General features: G+C 32.5%; 1 protein-coding gene across 2 annotated transcripts in view; it reads left to right on the forward strand.

The window, feature by feature from the left end:
• The window catches only part of ARB2A (ARB2 cotranscriptional regulator A), a gene marked incomplete at both ends in the record, with an annotated part of 387,052 nt that overhangs the window by 63,539 nt on the left and 309,579 nt on the right, over positions 1-13,934 (forward strand). The window contains 2 exons of one of the 2 annotated variants that reach the window (XM_079701776.1): positions 4,070-4,135; positions 9,241-9,432. In XM_079701776.1, the coding sequence (XP_079557902.1) occupies positions 4,070-4,135; positions 9,241-9,432 (258 nt within the window). The remainder of the gene's footprint in view (positions 1-4,069; positions 4,136-9,240; positions 9,433-13,934) is intronic. The other variant, XM_079701777.1, reaches the window with a different exon arrangement.

The raw sequence follows: 13,934 nt of genomic DNA on the forward strand, positions 1-13,934 counted from the left end.
GAATATTCTCAGCCATTATTATGTCAGATTGTTCCTCTGTTCTTTTCTTTTTCTTCTCTTTCTGGTATTACTATTATGCATATGTTAAAACTGTTGTAATTGCCCTATAATTCTCAGATACTCTGTTCCATCTTTTCATTTTTTCCTTTCCTCTTTGCATTACAGTTTTGAAAGTGTGTACTGTTACATCTTGAAACTCTTTGATTCTTTCCTTGGCCATATCTAGTCTACTGATGAGCCCATCAAAGGCATTCTTCATTTTCATTACAGTGTTTTTGATATAGCATTTTCTTTTGATTCTTCCTTAGAGTTTCCATTTCTCACCTTGTGTACTCATCTGTTCTTTTATGTTGTCAACTTTTTCAATAAATCCTTTGGCATATTACTTATTGTTTTAAATTCCAATTCTGAGAATTCCAAATTTTCTGATGCTTGATTTGTCTCTTCGGGTTCTTTCTTTTTGCCTTTTAGTGTGCCTGGTAATTTTTTGTTGAAAGCTAGACATGTTGTATTGGGTAAAAGGAACTTTGGTAGATAGGTCTTTAGTGTGAAGTTTTATGTTTATCTGGCTAGGAGTCAGTCTGTGTCTACTATTTGCTGTAGCTCTTGTGGCCAAGGCTAAAATTTCCTCTTAGGTCCTTGTTTTTGTTTTCCCTGTTGTCTTTAAGTGTTCCTGGAGACTTTAAATAAGGGTGAGCCTTGCAGTTCTTTTAGCTGTATCTCATTCCTTGTTATTTTATAGGAGCCCTATTGCTATGGTGGTAATGTGAGGAAGGGTGGGAGGAAACCTTCTATAGTCCTATGATTAGGTCTCAGTCTTTTAGTGAACCTTTTGCTTCCCCTGTGTCAGTTACACTCTGGTGAAATAGTTTTCCTTGTGGGAAGGCCTTATTAAGGAGAACAGAGTTCAGTAGTATTTCAAAATGGTTACTTTCCTCTTCCCCTGCTGGAAGCAGGTGAGGATTTTTCTCTAATCTCCACAGTGAGAACCTAGTGAGGCTCATGGAGGTAAAACTCATAGAAGTTTGGGGAATCCTTCTTTAAGGCTGAGGCCCCTCATAATTTTCATTCTTAAGCTAGTATTCATATTGAACCTCCAGAAATTAATCAGTTATAGTTGAAAGTGTTCCTACCCCAGGACTGGCTTCAGCCAACACTTCTGCGGCTGCGCTTTTGTTACCAGTAAGTCCTTATCCTCTGTATCTGCCTGGCTGTCTCTCCAGTTTTCGGGGAAGCAGTTTGCCCTGTGACCTCAAATATCCAATAGATCTAAGAAGAGTCACTGGTTTTCAGTTTGTTCAGCTTTTTTCTTTTTGTGAGGATAGGAGTGACTACTTCCAGGCTCTTCATATTTCAGAACAGAAACCAGAAGTTCCTGTGTTTCTTATTGGAATGAAGATTTCACTTTAGCTCAGTCTTATTAGTCTCTTAAGCCTTTTCTTTTCATTTAGGAACTTCAGTGGAAACAATGTTTCTAGTGAATATTTGAACATAAATTACATTTGGGTGAGATACTTTTTTTCATCTAATCTTTTTCAAAATTATCTTTTCATTTATTGACTTTTCTAAATGCAGACTGCAGTCCTCCTCAAGCTGTAAGGCTATGAATCCTTGATGCTTTCTTTCTAAGCCTCAATTCAGCAGTTAGAAAGATTTTTTTAAAATCTGAAGCACTTATCTCCCTCAAAGGACGTAGACAGAATGAACAGTGAAGAGAATTTGTATACTGTTTTAAAGTACCTTCAATGCACCAGACACTATCCTGTATGGATACACAGAAATGTAGAGGTAGGATACCTAAATTTTAGTGTTCTCAGGCTAGTCAGGTAACAAGACAGGTGAATAATATCAAACTCATATGCTTCAGGCATGTGCAAAGAAGCACAGAGTTGGGACATTTTGTCTTACCTTGGAGGGTTGGGATGAGGCAGGAAAAAGTCACCTAAAGCAGCTGACATGTGATCTATCTCTTGGAGGATGACTAGGGTGGAGGAGAACATTTCAGCAGAGAAAACTGCCTACAAGTTAGATGGTTTAGTTTATGGTTGCTTTTCTTCTGCAGTCAGGACTTTGAGAGCAAGGGAAATTGGGCAAGTTAGGTAGTGTCCTTCCAACTCTATTCGATGTATGGTTTTATTAGAACAGATACTTGCTCTATAATGTTTTTCACAGTCAAATGTAAGCAATGTTTGAATTGTTTTTTATTATATTGCAGTATGAAATTGAGAATTAACTGCAATATGTATTTCATATTGATATAAGGTATAACCTGATAAAATACTTTTTTAATTCTCAAATTATATCTTGTAAGTATTTTGCATGGTGGTAGAATTCATTTCAATTTAAGTTTGCTTGGTTTTATTGTTTCTTTAAATGTAAGGATATTTTATGATTTCATAGAAGGAAATTTTTAGAAATAATAACCCACTCATTTTAGCTAATCTCATTTAGTTAAACCATTTCTCTTGAAGTGGTAACCCATTATATAACTTCATGTATATTTTTAGACTTATACATATATTTACTCTTTCAGGTTTATGGTACTGCTACTTCCTGGTGAAGGTATAATGAACATAATTTAAAATTCTACATAAAATATAGGAATACTATTCAATTAATAACTAGTAGATTATCGCCTAGTTCTAGTTTAGTGTTGTAGCTTTTGAAATTACTATTACCAGACAATATAAAGCTGTTCTAGCATACATCTAATGTACTGTTTCTAAAATGAATAAATATGTATACAGAGAAGGAGGGACTTTGGACTTCTTAGAGAAAGCAGGATAGAGAATCTTATTTTAGATGACAGAAGACAGCACCAAAGTGATCTTAATTTTTCTAAAAAAAAAATCATCTGATCTTGTTTCATATTAAAATTTGACTTTTAATTATGCTGCTGCTAAAATTATTCTCTGAGATACTGTGCATAGATGATTCAAGATATTTTTGAAACACTCCTTAAAATGACCATTAAAGCTTATTAAATCATCACTTTTACTCCAGACATCTCTTTCTTCACTTGCTTTGCTTTCTTTAATAGAAATAGTGTATTCGTTTTCTGTTGCTGCTGTAACAAATTACCATAAATTTAGTGGCTTAAAACAACACAAATATATTATCCTACAATTCTTGAGGTCAGAAGTTCAGTATGAGTGCCACCAGACTAAAATCAAGGTGTTGGACAGGCTGTTCCTTTCTGGAGTCTTTAGGCGGAGAATCCATTTACTGCTTCTTTGAGTTGGTAGAATTCAGTTCCTTGCAAGTATAGCACCTAGGCCTTGTTTTCTTACTGGCTATAATCTGAGGATTATGCCACCTTTTAAAGGCTCATTGTCTGCTTCCTCCATCTTCAAAACCAGCAATGGCCTGTCGAGGCCTTCTCACTTTGCATCTTTCTGACATACTGTTCTGTAATCTTTTACTTATAAGGATTTATATGATTAAGTTGGGCCCACTCAGATAATCCAGGGTAATATCTCCATCTTGGGTTCTTAACCTTAATCATATCTGCAAAGTCCCTTTTACCATGTAACATAACATATTAACAGGTTAACAGGAGTTAGGATGTAGACATCTTTGGGGAGCCATGTTTCTGCCTAATATAACCGGTAGTACTAACTGGTGCCTGGCTTTGCTGGATCAGTTTTCCTTTTCTGTTTAGAATACCTCTGACTTTTCCCTCTTGGATTCATGGAATACAAAAGAAGTGTTAGGATTCAGCAGAGTCGTGATAGTACTATATTAGATATAATACCTATAGGGAAATTATAGGGAAAAGAGAATTCTAGAAATACTGAAAGAAAAGGAAAATATGCTTACAGAGTATTGCTTTGTAAAATAGAAAGTCCTTGTGTATTTTTGTGAGTTTATATTAACTATTTCGAATCCTTAGTATTAAGGTCCATAGTTATTCAGTACACAACAGCAGGAAGTAAACCAGTAAAGAGCCTCTTAATTTAGTATGAAAATATTCCAAGATAGATATTCAGAGCAATAAATTTTAATAATTTATGTGAATTTTGATAATGGACAACATTGCATTTTAATATGTTATTTCTTTCCTACTTAGATCATCACGAAGTATGTATACGATCTCCTGGAAAAGGACTGTAATTTGAAAAAAATATCTATTCCAGTAAGTCCAATTTTTAAAAATATTTATAGTTCCAAATAAAATAGTTTTCAATTCAGAAGAAAACTTTTGTTTTAGGTTAACTGTGATAAGTTTAAATGTTAAGATCCTAGTGTTTTGATATTGATAAACATAATATTAAATTCCTGTCATTATATCTCATCTCATTGTGCACAATGGTTCTTAAAAAGTAATATTCTTCAGTGTAAAGAAAAACTGATTTCCAGTCTTTTTTGAAAATGATGACACGAAAGGACTACCCTTTCCTCTACCTTTTCTCATTTCATTGATATAATTTATTTTTACTTATTTATTTGAAGTAAACCAGTGTTCCTTTTCTTGCATTAGACATTCACCATCGCTTTAATTATTTCTTGATTTTTTTTTTAAATTATACATTTTATTTCTGTGTTACTTCCTCTGCACATCCCCAGATTCACTCCTGGTGCTTCGTGTTTCATAACACTACTCATCTCTTTTTTGGTAGAACACTTTTTTGAAGTTTTGCACATTTTGCCATTTTAGAGTGAAAAAGTTTGAAATTTGTTCTGCGATTCAGCTTCTCAAAAGAACTTTTTTGTTTTTAATGGAAAACATGAAATTTTAAGCGTTTAAATGAAGAAATAGTAACCTTATGTGTGTAATGATGGTAGACTAGATGATCTTTAAGGTCCCTGACAACTCTCTGATTTTACAATCTATATGAATCTCCAAGACTTCATGAAAGTAATTTATTTAAGGCACAAAACTTTGAATATTGATAATTTTGTTTACATGAAATTTTGCATGAAATTTTAAAGTTCTTTGGGCAGTGTTATTCTACTATGAATTGGAGGGTTTGAGGATTTTTTAATGCTATCCATCCTCCCAAATTAATTCCATAGGTTGATTTTTTTTTAAAAGAAATCTATTTTATATTTAATTTTCTATAGGCAACCTCAAGTACTAGGTCACATTGTTAATCATTTATTCATTCATTCAACAAATATTTATTTTAGGGTACCATGTACTGTTCCAAGTGCTAGTGGCATAGCAGTGAATAAAATATTCAGTATTATTCCACGTAATGACTAGGCCAACCCTTGTTTTTTTGGAAGCTTTCCTTCCTTTTGAATTATGTGAAAACCAAGATTTTAGTATCTTTTTGGGAGTGAATATAAAAGTCTTTTTCGGATTCAAATCTCTTTTAGTTTTGACTTTAGGTCTAGTGTCTTACTCTATTCAAACTATATATTGAATTTTGTCTTCTAGAAAATTAAGGTAGAATTTTGTCACTTTGTCCAGTCTTCTTTTTTTGTTAATTCTATTTCTTTCGAAGTTTCTGAAGAATGATATTTAAAGAGCCTTAGGTTAATTCATTGTTATAGCACAATTAATATTGAGTCCTTTAACTCTGTAATACTTCTAGTTCCATGGAACCTTTAAACTCACTTTAATTCCCTAGATTTCTAGAACAAATTACAAGATAATTGGCCATATCTCTCATGTTATATGATTGACTTTCATTAATTTTCTTTATAGAAAACCTGAGATTAGATTTAGAAGGACTTCAATTATTTTCCTCTTTTTTTAAGTTTAGACTATAAAGTTGCACAGAGGGAGCTTTACATTATATGAGACCTATAACAACCTTCATGTCCATTTTTGGTTAGTAAAAATTCCCTAATTTTATAAACATTAAAGAAACAAGAAAATTTTTATTTTAGGAAGTTTATCTCTCCTTAGATTATCATCACATATTTTATACAGTTGTGAATTTTTCTTCCCTAAGTATTAGTTTTCTCCTGAGTTCTCTTAAATCCCAAAGCTAGCAGTGAGAGTGGGGTTTTGTTGTTGTTCAGAGTCCTTTTTTTTTTTACTACAGGAATACCACCAAACTTTTTTTTTTCCTGATGATAAACTAAGTTTTAGTGTTACAGTTGAAATATTTAGCAAGGAAAGAAAAACTTTTTTTTTTTTAAATGACAGCACTTCGTGGAAGTCCATGATTTGACAGATCATGATCATGTCTCATGTTTACTCTCTACCTCACATAAATAGGTACAAAATATTCTCCATTTTAGTATCTCACACTTGTGTAGAATACTGGACACATGAATTTAACTTGACTACAGATTTGAATTCAATTTATTCAATCATATTTAAATAAATATCAAAATTAGTGATTTTCATAAGTATCCCAAAGTGAATTGTTAATTGCTAAAAATTGTTTGGTGCAGCCTCACTGACCAATTGGCCTTTGAGGTTGATTTGTCTCTAACCTGAGGTGGTACACTGGAATGACCTTTATGTGTATTCCTTAATGAAAGCTCATCTTAGTAAATTACCATTGTTTGAAGATAAATGGCCTTGCCACAACCATTTCAAAACTTAAGTTAATGAAGGAAAAATTATTTTATTCATATAGATATTTTTCTATTTTAAATTAGCACTAACTTTACACAGAGTAAATTATAGCCACCAGCTGCAGAGTTACAGTTCTGCATTATATTGAGATGAATATGTCAATGACCAGCTTAAATACTGTTCTTATTCCTTAATCATTAATACCATTACATTGTTCATTTTCATTTTTTTTTCCTTAAATACTCTGACGTTCTGATATTTTCAAAGTCAGCATATCTGGATGTTCAAGTAAAACATTTATTCATTTGTTCATGGCTGCCTTGACTTGTAGCCCCTTAAAAAATTCTTGAACAGTGGTATAATATAAAAAAACACGTTTATCTTCAGAAAATAAGTACTTTTCCAGTTTTAAAGTGATTACTGTGGAATTTAAAATGCCAACATTCCATTGCTTAAAAAATTGATTCAGGTGCTTGGTAACAGGGGACTTAGTATGATGGAAAAAAGAAACAGTGATCAGCACCTGCTGGAAAGTCTATAGCTAGGGGTTTTTTCATTAAGATAAACAGATGTCCATTTCCATACATTCCAGAATCCATTAAGGCCTCACTGACTTTAAGAGGCTCTTTTATTTGTGCATATTTAGACATACTTTTTGGTAAATGAATGACTGGAAACCTCTGTAGCCTCTTTTTTATTTTTCACTGACAGCTTTGCTTTTTAATTTTTTCTTTTGTTCTTATTACCATTTTCTTTTTTTAAGCCATTTTAACTGAATGATTCATCTGCTTTCATATAATGTTTCTAGGTAAAAGGGAGTTTTTCTTCTCAGAGTTGGCTTTCGTCTGTCTCCCATCCACTTTTCTTCCTCTATGACTTTAGTCCTATCCATTGTCATCATAGTAATTTGTTTATTCTAGACGTCACATGCAAGTGAAGCTAATGTGGTAGTGTTATACTTCATACTTCTCTTACTGCATATTTAATTACTACTAATAAAGATACAGATATGCCATTTTAATTCTAAGCATTGTGTAGTTCTTTTAAAATTCTTTGTAGTCATGCATTCATTTAATCTTCCATTTGTGCTTTCTGAACCAGGCAAGTATTGTAAGCAGTTAAGAGGACGCATTATTTAGTTAAATGCCTTTTATCTAAAGGAATTCACTAGTGATGCTTGATAAGATTCTTTATTCCAAAAGTTCATTCATTCTTATATAAATGAGTGCCTACAATGTGCCAGCCTTTCTTCTAGGCATTGGGAATGTAGCTGGAGACAAACAAAGGTCTATGCCTTCCTGGACTTACATTCTAGTGGAAGGAGCAGATGGTAAATAATAGAATATTATTAAAAGCATATTAGATTGTGTTATGTGCTATGGAGGAACATAAAACAGAGAATGGGACTAGGGAATTCTTGGGGAAGTGTTTAAATGGGGTGGTCAGAGAAGGCTTCACTGAGAAGGTGGTATTTTTTTCTTAAGCCCTGTGGCCGTGCTCTTCTTGCTGAAATAATTACCTTTTATGCTCTGTTTACACAACTGGCTAAGCATCCATTACTGACACCAATCTGATTGTTTTAGAAATAGAGAAATTAAAAAAATTTTTTTTTGTCCCAGGAGTAGTGACTGGGAATATTTGGAATCCAAGGCATTTTTTGGTATTGAGTTTTTTTCTTTCTTATTTTGGTAATTTTATGAATCTATATTGTTGATGAAGTGAAGTGCTATTGCATTACCCAGCATGTGGATTGACTTTCTCTATTTGAGGAGGTGTTTATTACCAGCTGTCAAGATTTTAACTTGGCTCTGATCTGGTTGCACAAAGGCTGCCATTCCTAGTTACTTGCCACTGCTGATGTGGAATACCACTCAGTGCATGCCATGGCATATGTAATAAGAGGTTGGGAAGTTATCCCTTTCTAAAAGTCTTTTGAATCTTTCAGATCTAAATCATACATCATCTAGTTTAAACCTAACTATTAAGTGTAATCAAAATGACTAAGAATATTCACTTTTCATACCGTAAATAACTAGTACATAAAATAAGTTTATCAAAGTATACAAATAATATTCCTTCATAAAATAATTGTTATATAATCCTGTGTTCATACTCTGAATGAAATTTCAAAGTCCATTTACACAGAACAGTTGGTGTTTGAATTTTTAAATAGTTCCCTCTCCTACTGTTGTTAAAAGCTTAGTAGTTTTCCTTGCTAATATATGGTTTCCCAATATGTGTATTCTCCAGCTGGGTTTTTCTGTTTTTTATTTTAGGTGCAGCATATTTCTATTATAACTTATAGGCTTAATAGCTGTGTGATCTCGGGCGAGTTATTTAAACTCTCTAGGCCTCAACTTCTTCATCTATAAATGAATATAATAATAGTGTGACCTTAACAGAAATAATGTTTTAAAAACATTTAGCATAGTATCTAGATCATAGGAAGCACTTAAAAATTAGTTATTCTTATTTATAATGATAATATAATACTAAATATACAATAATAATGGAGAAAGACATATTTCCAGTATTCTTTTTTCATGTTTTTATATGTTTAAATTACTATCATGTCTTTTTTTGCTCCTCTACTTTATATATAATTATCAATCTCTAATGAAAATTTTATTTTAAAGCTTTTTTACTTCTATAATTCTGTAATAGTCATTCTATAATTTATAGTAACCATTAGTTGTTTTCTCGTTTGTGTCTATACCTGATCAGAAAACATTTATTTATTATTTAATTTTTTTTAATTACAGGTAGATGCCACTGAGAGTGAACCAAAGAGTTTTATCTTTATGAGTGAGGATGCTTTGACAAATCCACAGAAACTGATGGTTTTAATTCATGGTAGTGGTGTTGTGAGGGCAGGTCAGTGGGCTAGAAGGCTTATTATAAATGAAGATCTGGACAGTGGCACACAGATACCTTTTATTAAGAGAGCTATGGATGTAAGTGCAATTTCCTTTATTTTTTTTTGGCATTTTATAGCTCTGTTTTAGTATGTGTTATAAATTATTTTATCATGTCTTTTAAAAAGTCTTTCCTAAACATAGTCTTATCTTTAAATTGTTATTATTTATTTTATTTGTAGTGAAAGATTATTCTGTATTATTTTGCCTTTACAACAAGAGCAAAAAGGCATCTTAAGTATACAAAGATTTAGATAAAATCTTGGAAATGAGTATTTTCAGTTCTAAATTTTTTCATTTCTTATTACATGAACTATCACTTAAATTATCAAATACTTATCAATATTATTGAAAATACTTCTGAAAAAAATCATGACTGCTTTTGTAAATCTCTGCCTACCTGATTTAGTGAAGTTATAAACTAAAGGAATTCTACTACCTTTAAATTAATATCTTATTCTTAAAAAAAAAAAGTTGGAATAACTCAGTGTTTTTTTGTCATTAAAAGATAAAAACAAAAAACAACTCTTTAGAGCCCACAAATGTAATGCTTTAAGAATAAGACAAAGACATACAAAATGGTAAATTGCAGTATTTACTGAATTACTTAATTCTTACTTGAATTTCAGCTTTTTAGAAATTGGTGTTTTAAAATTGTGTTCAAGGTTTTCTTTCCTGTAGTGGTGAAATTTCTTTTTCTGACCTAGCTTTGTTACATCTTAATATTTGGCGACTTGTTTTACTGTCTCATTCTTAAGTTCTGCAATGAATAGTTAAATTTTGCAAGGTTGGTTTTCTTTCACATATAAGCAGAGATTTTCTTCAGAAAAAAAAAGGTAAAGTGACATCTTTACTTATAAAAGGTTAATATAATAACGGAAAGTTGTCATGTATGCTTTATAAGAGCTACATTATTACATTTTTGTAATTAAAAGTGGAAAGAAATTATTTGATACACTTATGATTGCAAAGGTCAAAGATATGTTTCCTACTTTGTTAACTCTGAAATGATAAGATTAAAGATCAGCCCAGCTCCTAAAGAATATTTTGTTAATAGATTTTGAGGCCCTTAGAATGCTGCAAGTAGAATTTCATAGGTGAATTGTATATATTTTTGTTTCAGTCTTCATGGATGTGCAAAGAACACAAAGATTACTTTTGATTGGTTGCAAACTTCGATAGTGTGTTTTTTGGTAGAATTTAAGTAACTAAAATAAATTTATTTAAACTGTTTCATATTTCAGGTTATGAATAGTGAAATGAACTTACTCTCTGGCACATTAGTTTGTGGTTAGAACAGATGCTGTTGATGTATTTTAAGAACTTTACATGTGAAATGTGATCACAATTTGGTGAATATTTGAACATACAATTTAGTAAAGAAAATCAGATGTTTGTACAAACACGTGCTTGATGAGATACTTTATGTAAATTATATTGTCTGTGCTACTAGATCAACTAAGCCTTTCCCATTCTAGAATATTTTATTGTTGTATAGGGTTTTTTGAAGTATAGGGGAGTATAGGGGTATAGAGTATAGAGTATAGGGGAAGCCATCCCAAATACCTCTGAACAAACTATCTGTTGAGATCCTAAACAAGAGGGAGGAGGTTTATCAGTAACATTAGAATAGTCAGTCATTTTGCCCTTTTAAGTAGGAATAGTGTTTGGGGGATAACAGCATTTCATTGCCTTGCCATTTTTGTGCTTTTCTCAGTCAGAGCAGCTCAGGGTTCCTTGAAATAAAGCAGCTGATTTCTAAGTTCTTTAGTATTTAGTGTATGTTGTGTACTTTGAAAAGTTTAGTTTATATACTTTTCTCTCGATTTTATTAACTTTATTCTGGTAACTTTCTACATGGTGAACATTTAAAAATGGATATCTCTTTTTAATTCAGATAAAGTGATTTTCTTACTTTGGCTTTACTTTTTCATGGTGTTTCTCTGGTAATTCTTCAAGGGCTGCTCTGTGTTTGTGTGTGGCTGGAGGGTGTGGAGTCAGGTGTGGGAAAGGATGGTATTTTAGGAAGCAGGAAGAGGAAGACTAACAGGGAAAAAGAAGTTGTTTCATTCTTTTTAATCAGATTACTCCTACATGTTTTTATTTTCTGGACTTTTTTCTAAAATTGTATTTAAAGAAATGTTTCCGTAGTTTACAAAGGGCTGGGAGCCACTACTCTGTTTTCCATGCTCTGTCCATTTTCATATCACAACTGCAGTAAATTCTGATATTTTTCAGGCCAGACAAGATTATCTCTACTCAGTGTTGTTAATAATATTTATGCTATATTCCTTGCAGATTTTTAGTATAAGATTAAAGGTCCTAAAATAGGAGTCATATCATGGTAAGGTTAAAACTTTTTTCCAACACTAGAACCCTGCCTCTACTGGACTGTTTTGTAAAAAAACCAAAACTTGTGTTTGAATTTGTGGAGCCACTTTGGTCGAAGCTGAAGTGAAGATTGGAACCATTCTCACAACAGCCCCTGAGATTTCTTCCCTGACCCTGGGGCTCCATAGATGACAGTTTAAAAACTACAGATACTCTAATCCTTGCAGTTTAGATACTTAAGAACTTTATTATTAAAAATGTATTAAGATTTCTTGTTGGAGAAATAGTACATATCAGATAAATGCCCACAGTGCTTCTCAGGAGGCCATAGCTAATATTTTCAGTGCTTAACAATCTTAATTGCATAATATATTAATTGGAGTAAGAAATAGTATATCATATAGCCAAGTACTAATTATTCAGTGTCTGATTGTGCAGTTTGAGATTTTCTCATACTTATTTCTTCTTTGATCTTTTCAGGCATTTTAGTTGATCTCTATAAAAAGGGCAAGGAAAATAGGTGACAATTCATTTCATTACTCATTGCAGGGGTGGTACAGGGGTACAAAATTTAAGGGGTCAGTCACTCTCATGACGTGCAGTCCTTGTAGGACCCTGAGAGTGAGTGCCTCCTTAAATTTTGCACCGTAGACACGTCACCGATCTCTCCCTATCCAGGCTTTGACTGATTGAGATGTATATACTGTCAAAAAGTTTTATGGGGAGCAGTTTGGAAGCCCCTGGTCCATAAAGTCAAATTTTTGCTGTGCATCAGAATCACGTGGAGGGCTTCTTGAAACAGATTGCCCTGTTCAGATCCCAGGTTTTAATTCAGAAGGTCTGGTTGGGGCCTGAGAATTTACATATCTGAGAATATCTCAGGTGATGCCAATGCTGCTCATTGGGCACCACACTAGAACCATTGGCGTAGGTAATACTTTCTGGATTGGTTGAGAATTAATATATACTTTTCAGGCTTTAGGTGTAATGCATAAGGTGGAACTTGATGGCAATTATATTTAGTGTGACAGAGGATGAGAAGTTCTAGAAAATGTTTTATAATAAAATTAGTGAAGTAAAAGTTTAAATTATAAAGAGTACTCTCAAAGTACAAGTGATTCATATCCAACATGACTTAAAATTTTTTAATTTTAATAATTTTATGAGAAGTCTGATAACTTCACTAAGCCTACATTGTTTTCTAATTTCTCATAGCTGGATTATTCAGAAGAATCTACTATTTCCATAATTACTTACTTTGCATATAATTTTCATACTGTTATATGTAAGTTTTTTAAATTAATGCTATTTTTATCAATGTAATTTATACAATTTGGGTTCTATAACATGGTGGACTGAGTTAATTAACCACTTGTCCCTCCCACTAAACACCCATAAAAATAATGGAATAAAACATAGCAACAACAAAAATATTAAAGACCTAGTTATGTTCAAAAGATAGAAAAAGAATCTTTAAATTCCTGACTACAAGAAAGAACTTAAAACCCCAGTGGTAAATCCCTGGAGGGTGTGGCAGCCCAAAGGTGATATCTGATGAGATATAAGACCTAGGCCCCAAGGGGTCCACAGCACAGCTTTGAGCCTGAGAGGCAGAATCTAAAACTAAGACCCTGGAAGCTTCTGCCTTTTTAGTTTTTAGAGGTGCAAAAGTCAGTTTGCCAGAGGTGCCAGGTGGGGTAAATAAACAGCCTCCCCTGAGATATAGAAGCCACAGATCCTAACCCAAAGGTGGATTTAGATTTGCAGTTTGAATTGAGACAACTTATTTAGTGTGGGAATCTCAAGCAGTGTAAATTTATGTAAAAATGGATTTTGGACTGATGAAACTTCTGGGTTACCAAGTGGAAACAAACATAAAAATGCCAACAGCAACACTTTACAACTCAGGGTAAATCTCTAATGAAGAAGAATTTGTAGTCAGAAGCTAAAAATTATTTGAGGAAATGATTCATTACAAAGATAAGTCAAGCAAAACTGTCAGGCATAGTTGAAGAGAGTTAGTAAATTAAAAGTTAGAATTGGGGAATACAGTATATAGAATATAGCAGAGAAAACCTGAGAAAAAAATTATGATAGATAAAAAGTCATGGAGAATAGAATAAGATCTAATAATCCTCTAATAGATGTTTCAGAAAAGCACTAGAAAAGAATGGGAGAAAAAGCAATATATTAGTGGTAGAGTGTTTATG

Source organism: Hyperoodon ampullatus (genome assembly GCF_949752795.1).
Source record: "Hyperoodon ampullatus genome assembly, chromosome: 4".
NCBI classification, from domain to species: domain Eukaryota; kingdom Metazoa; phylum Chordata; class Mammalia; order Artiodactyla; family Ziphiidae; genus Hyperoodon; species Hyperoodon ampullatus.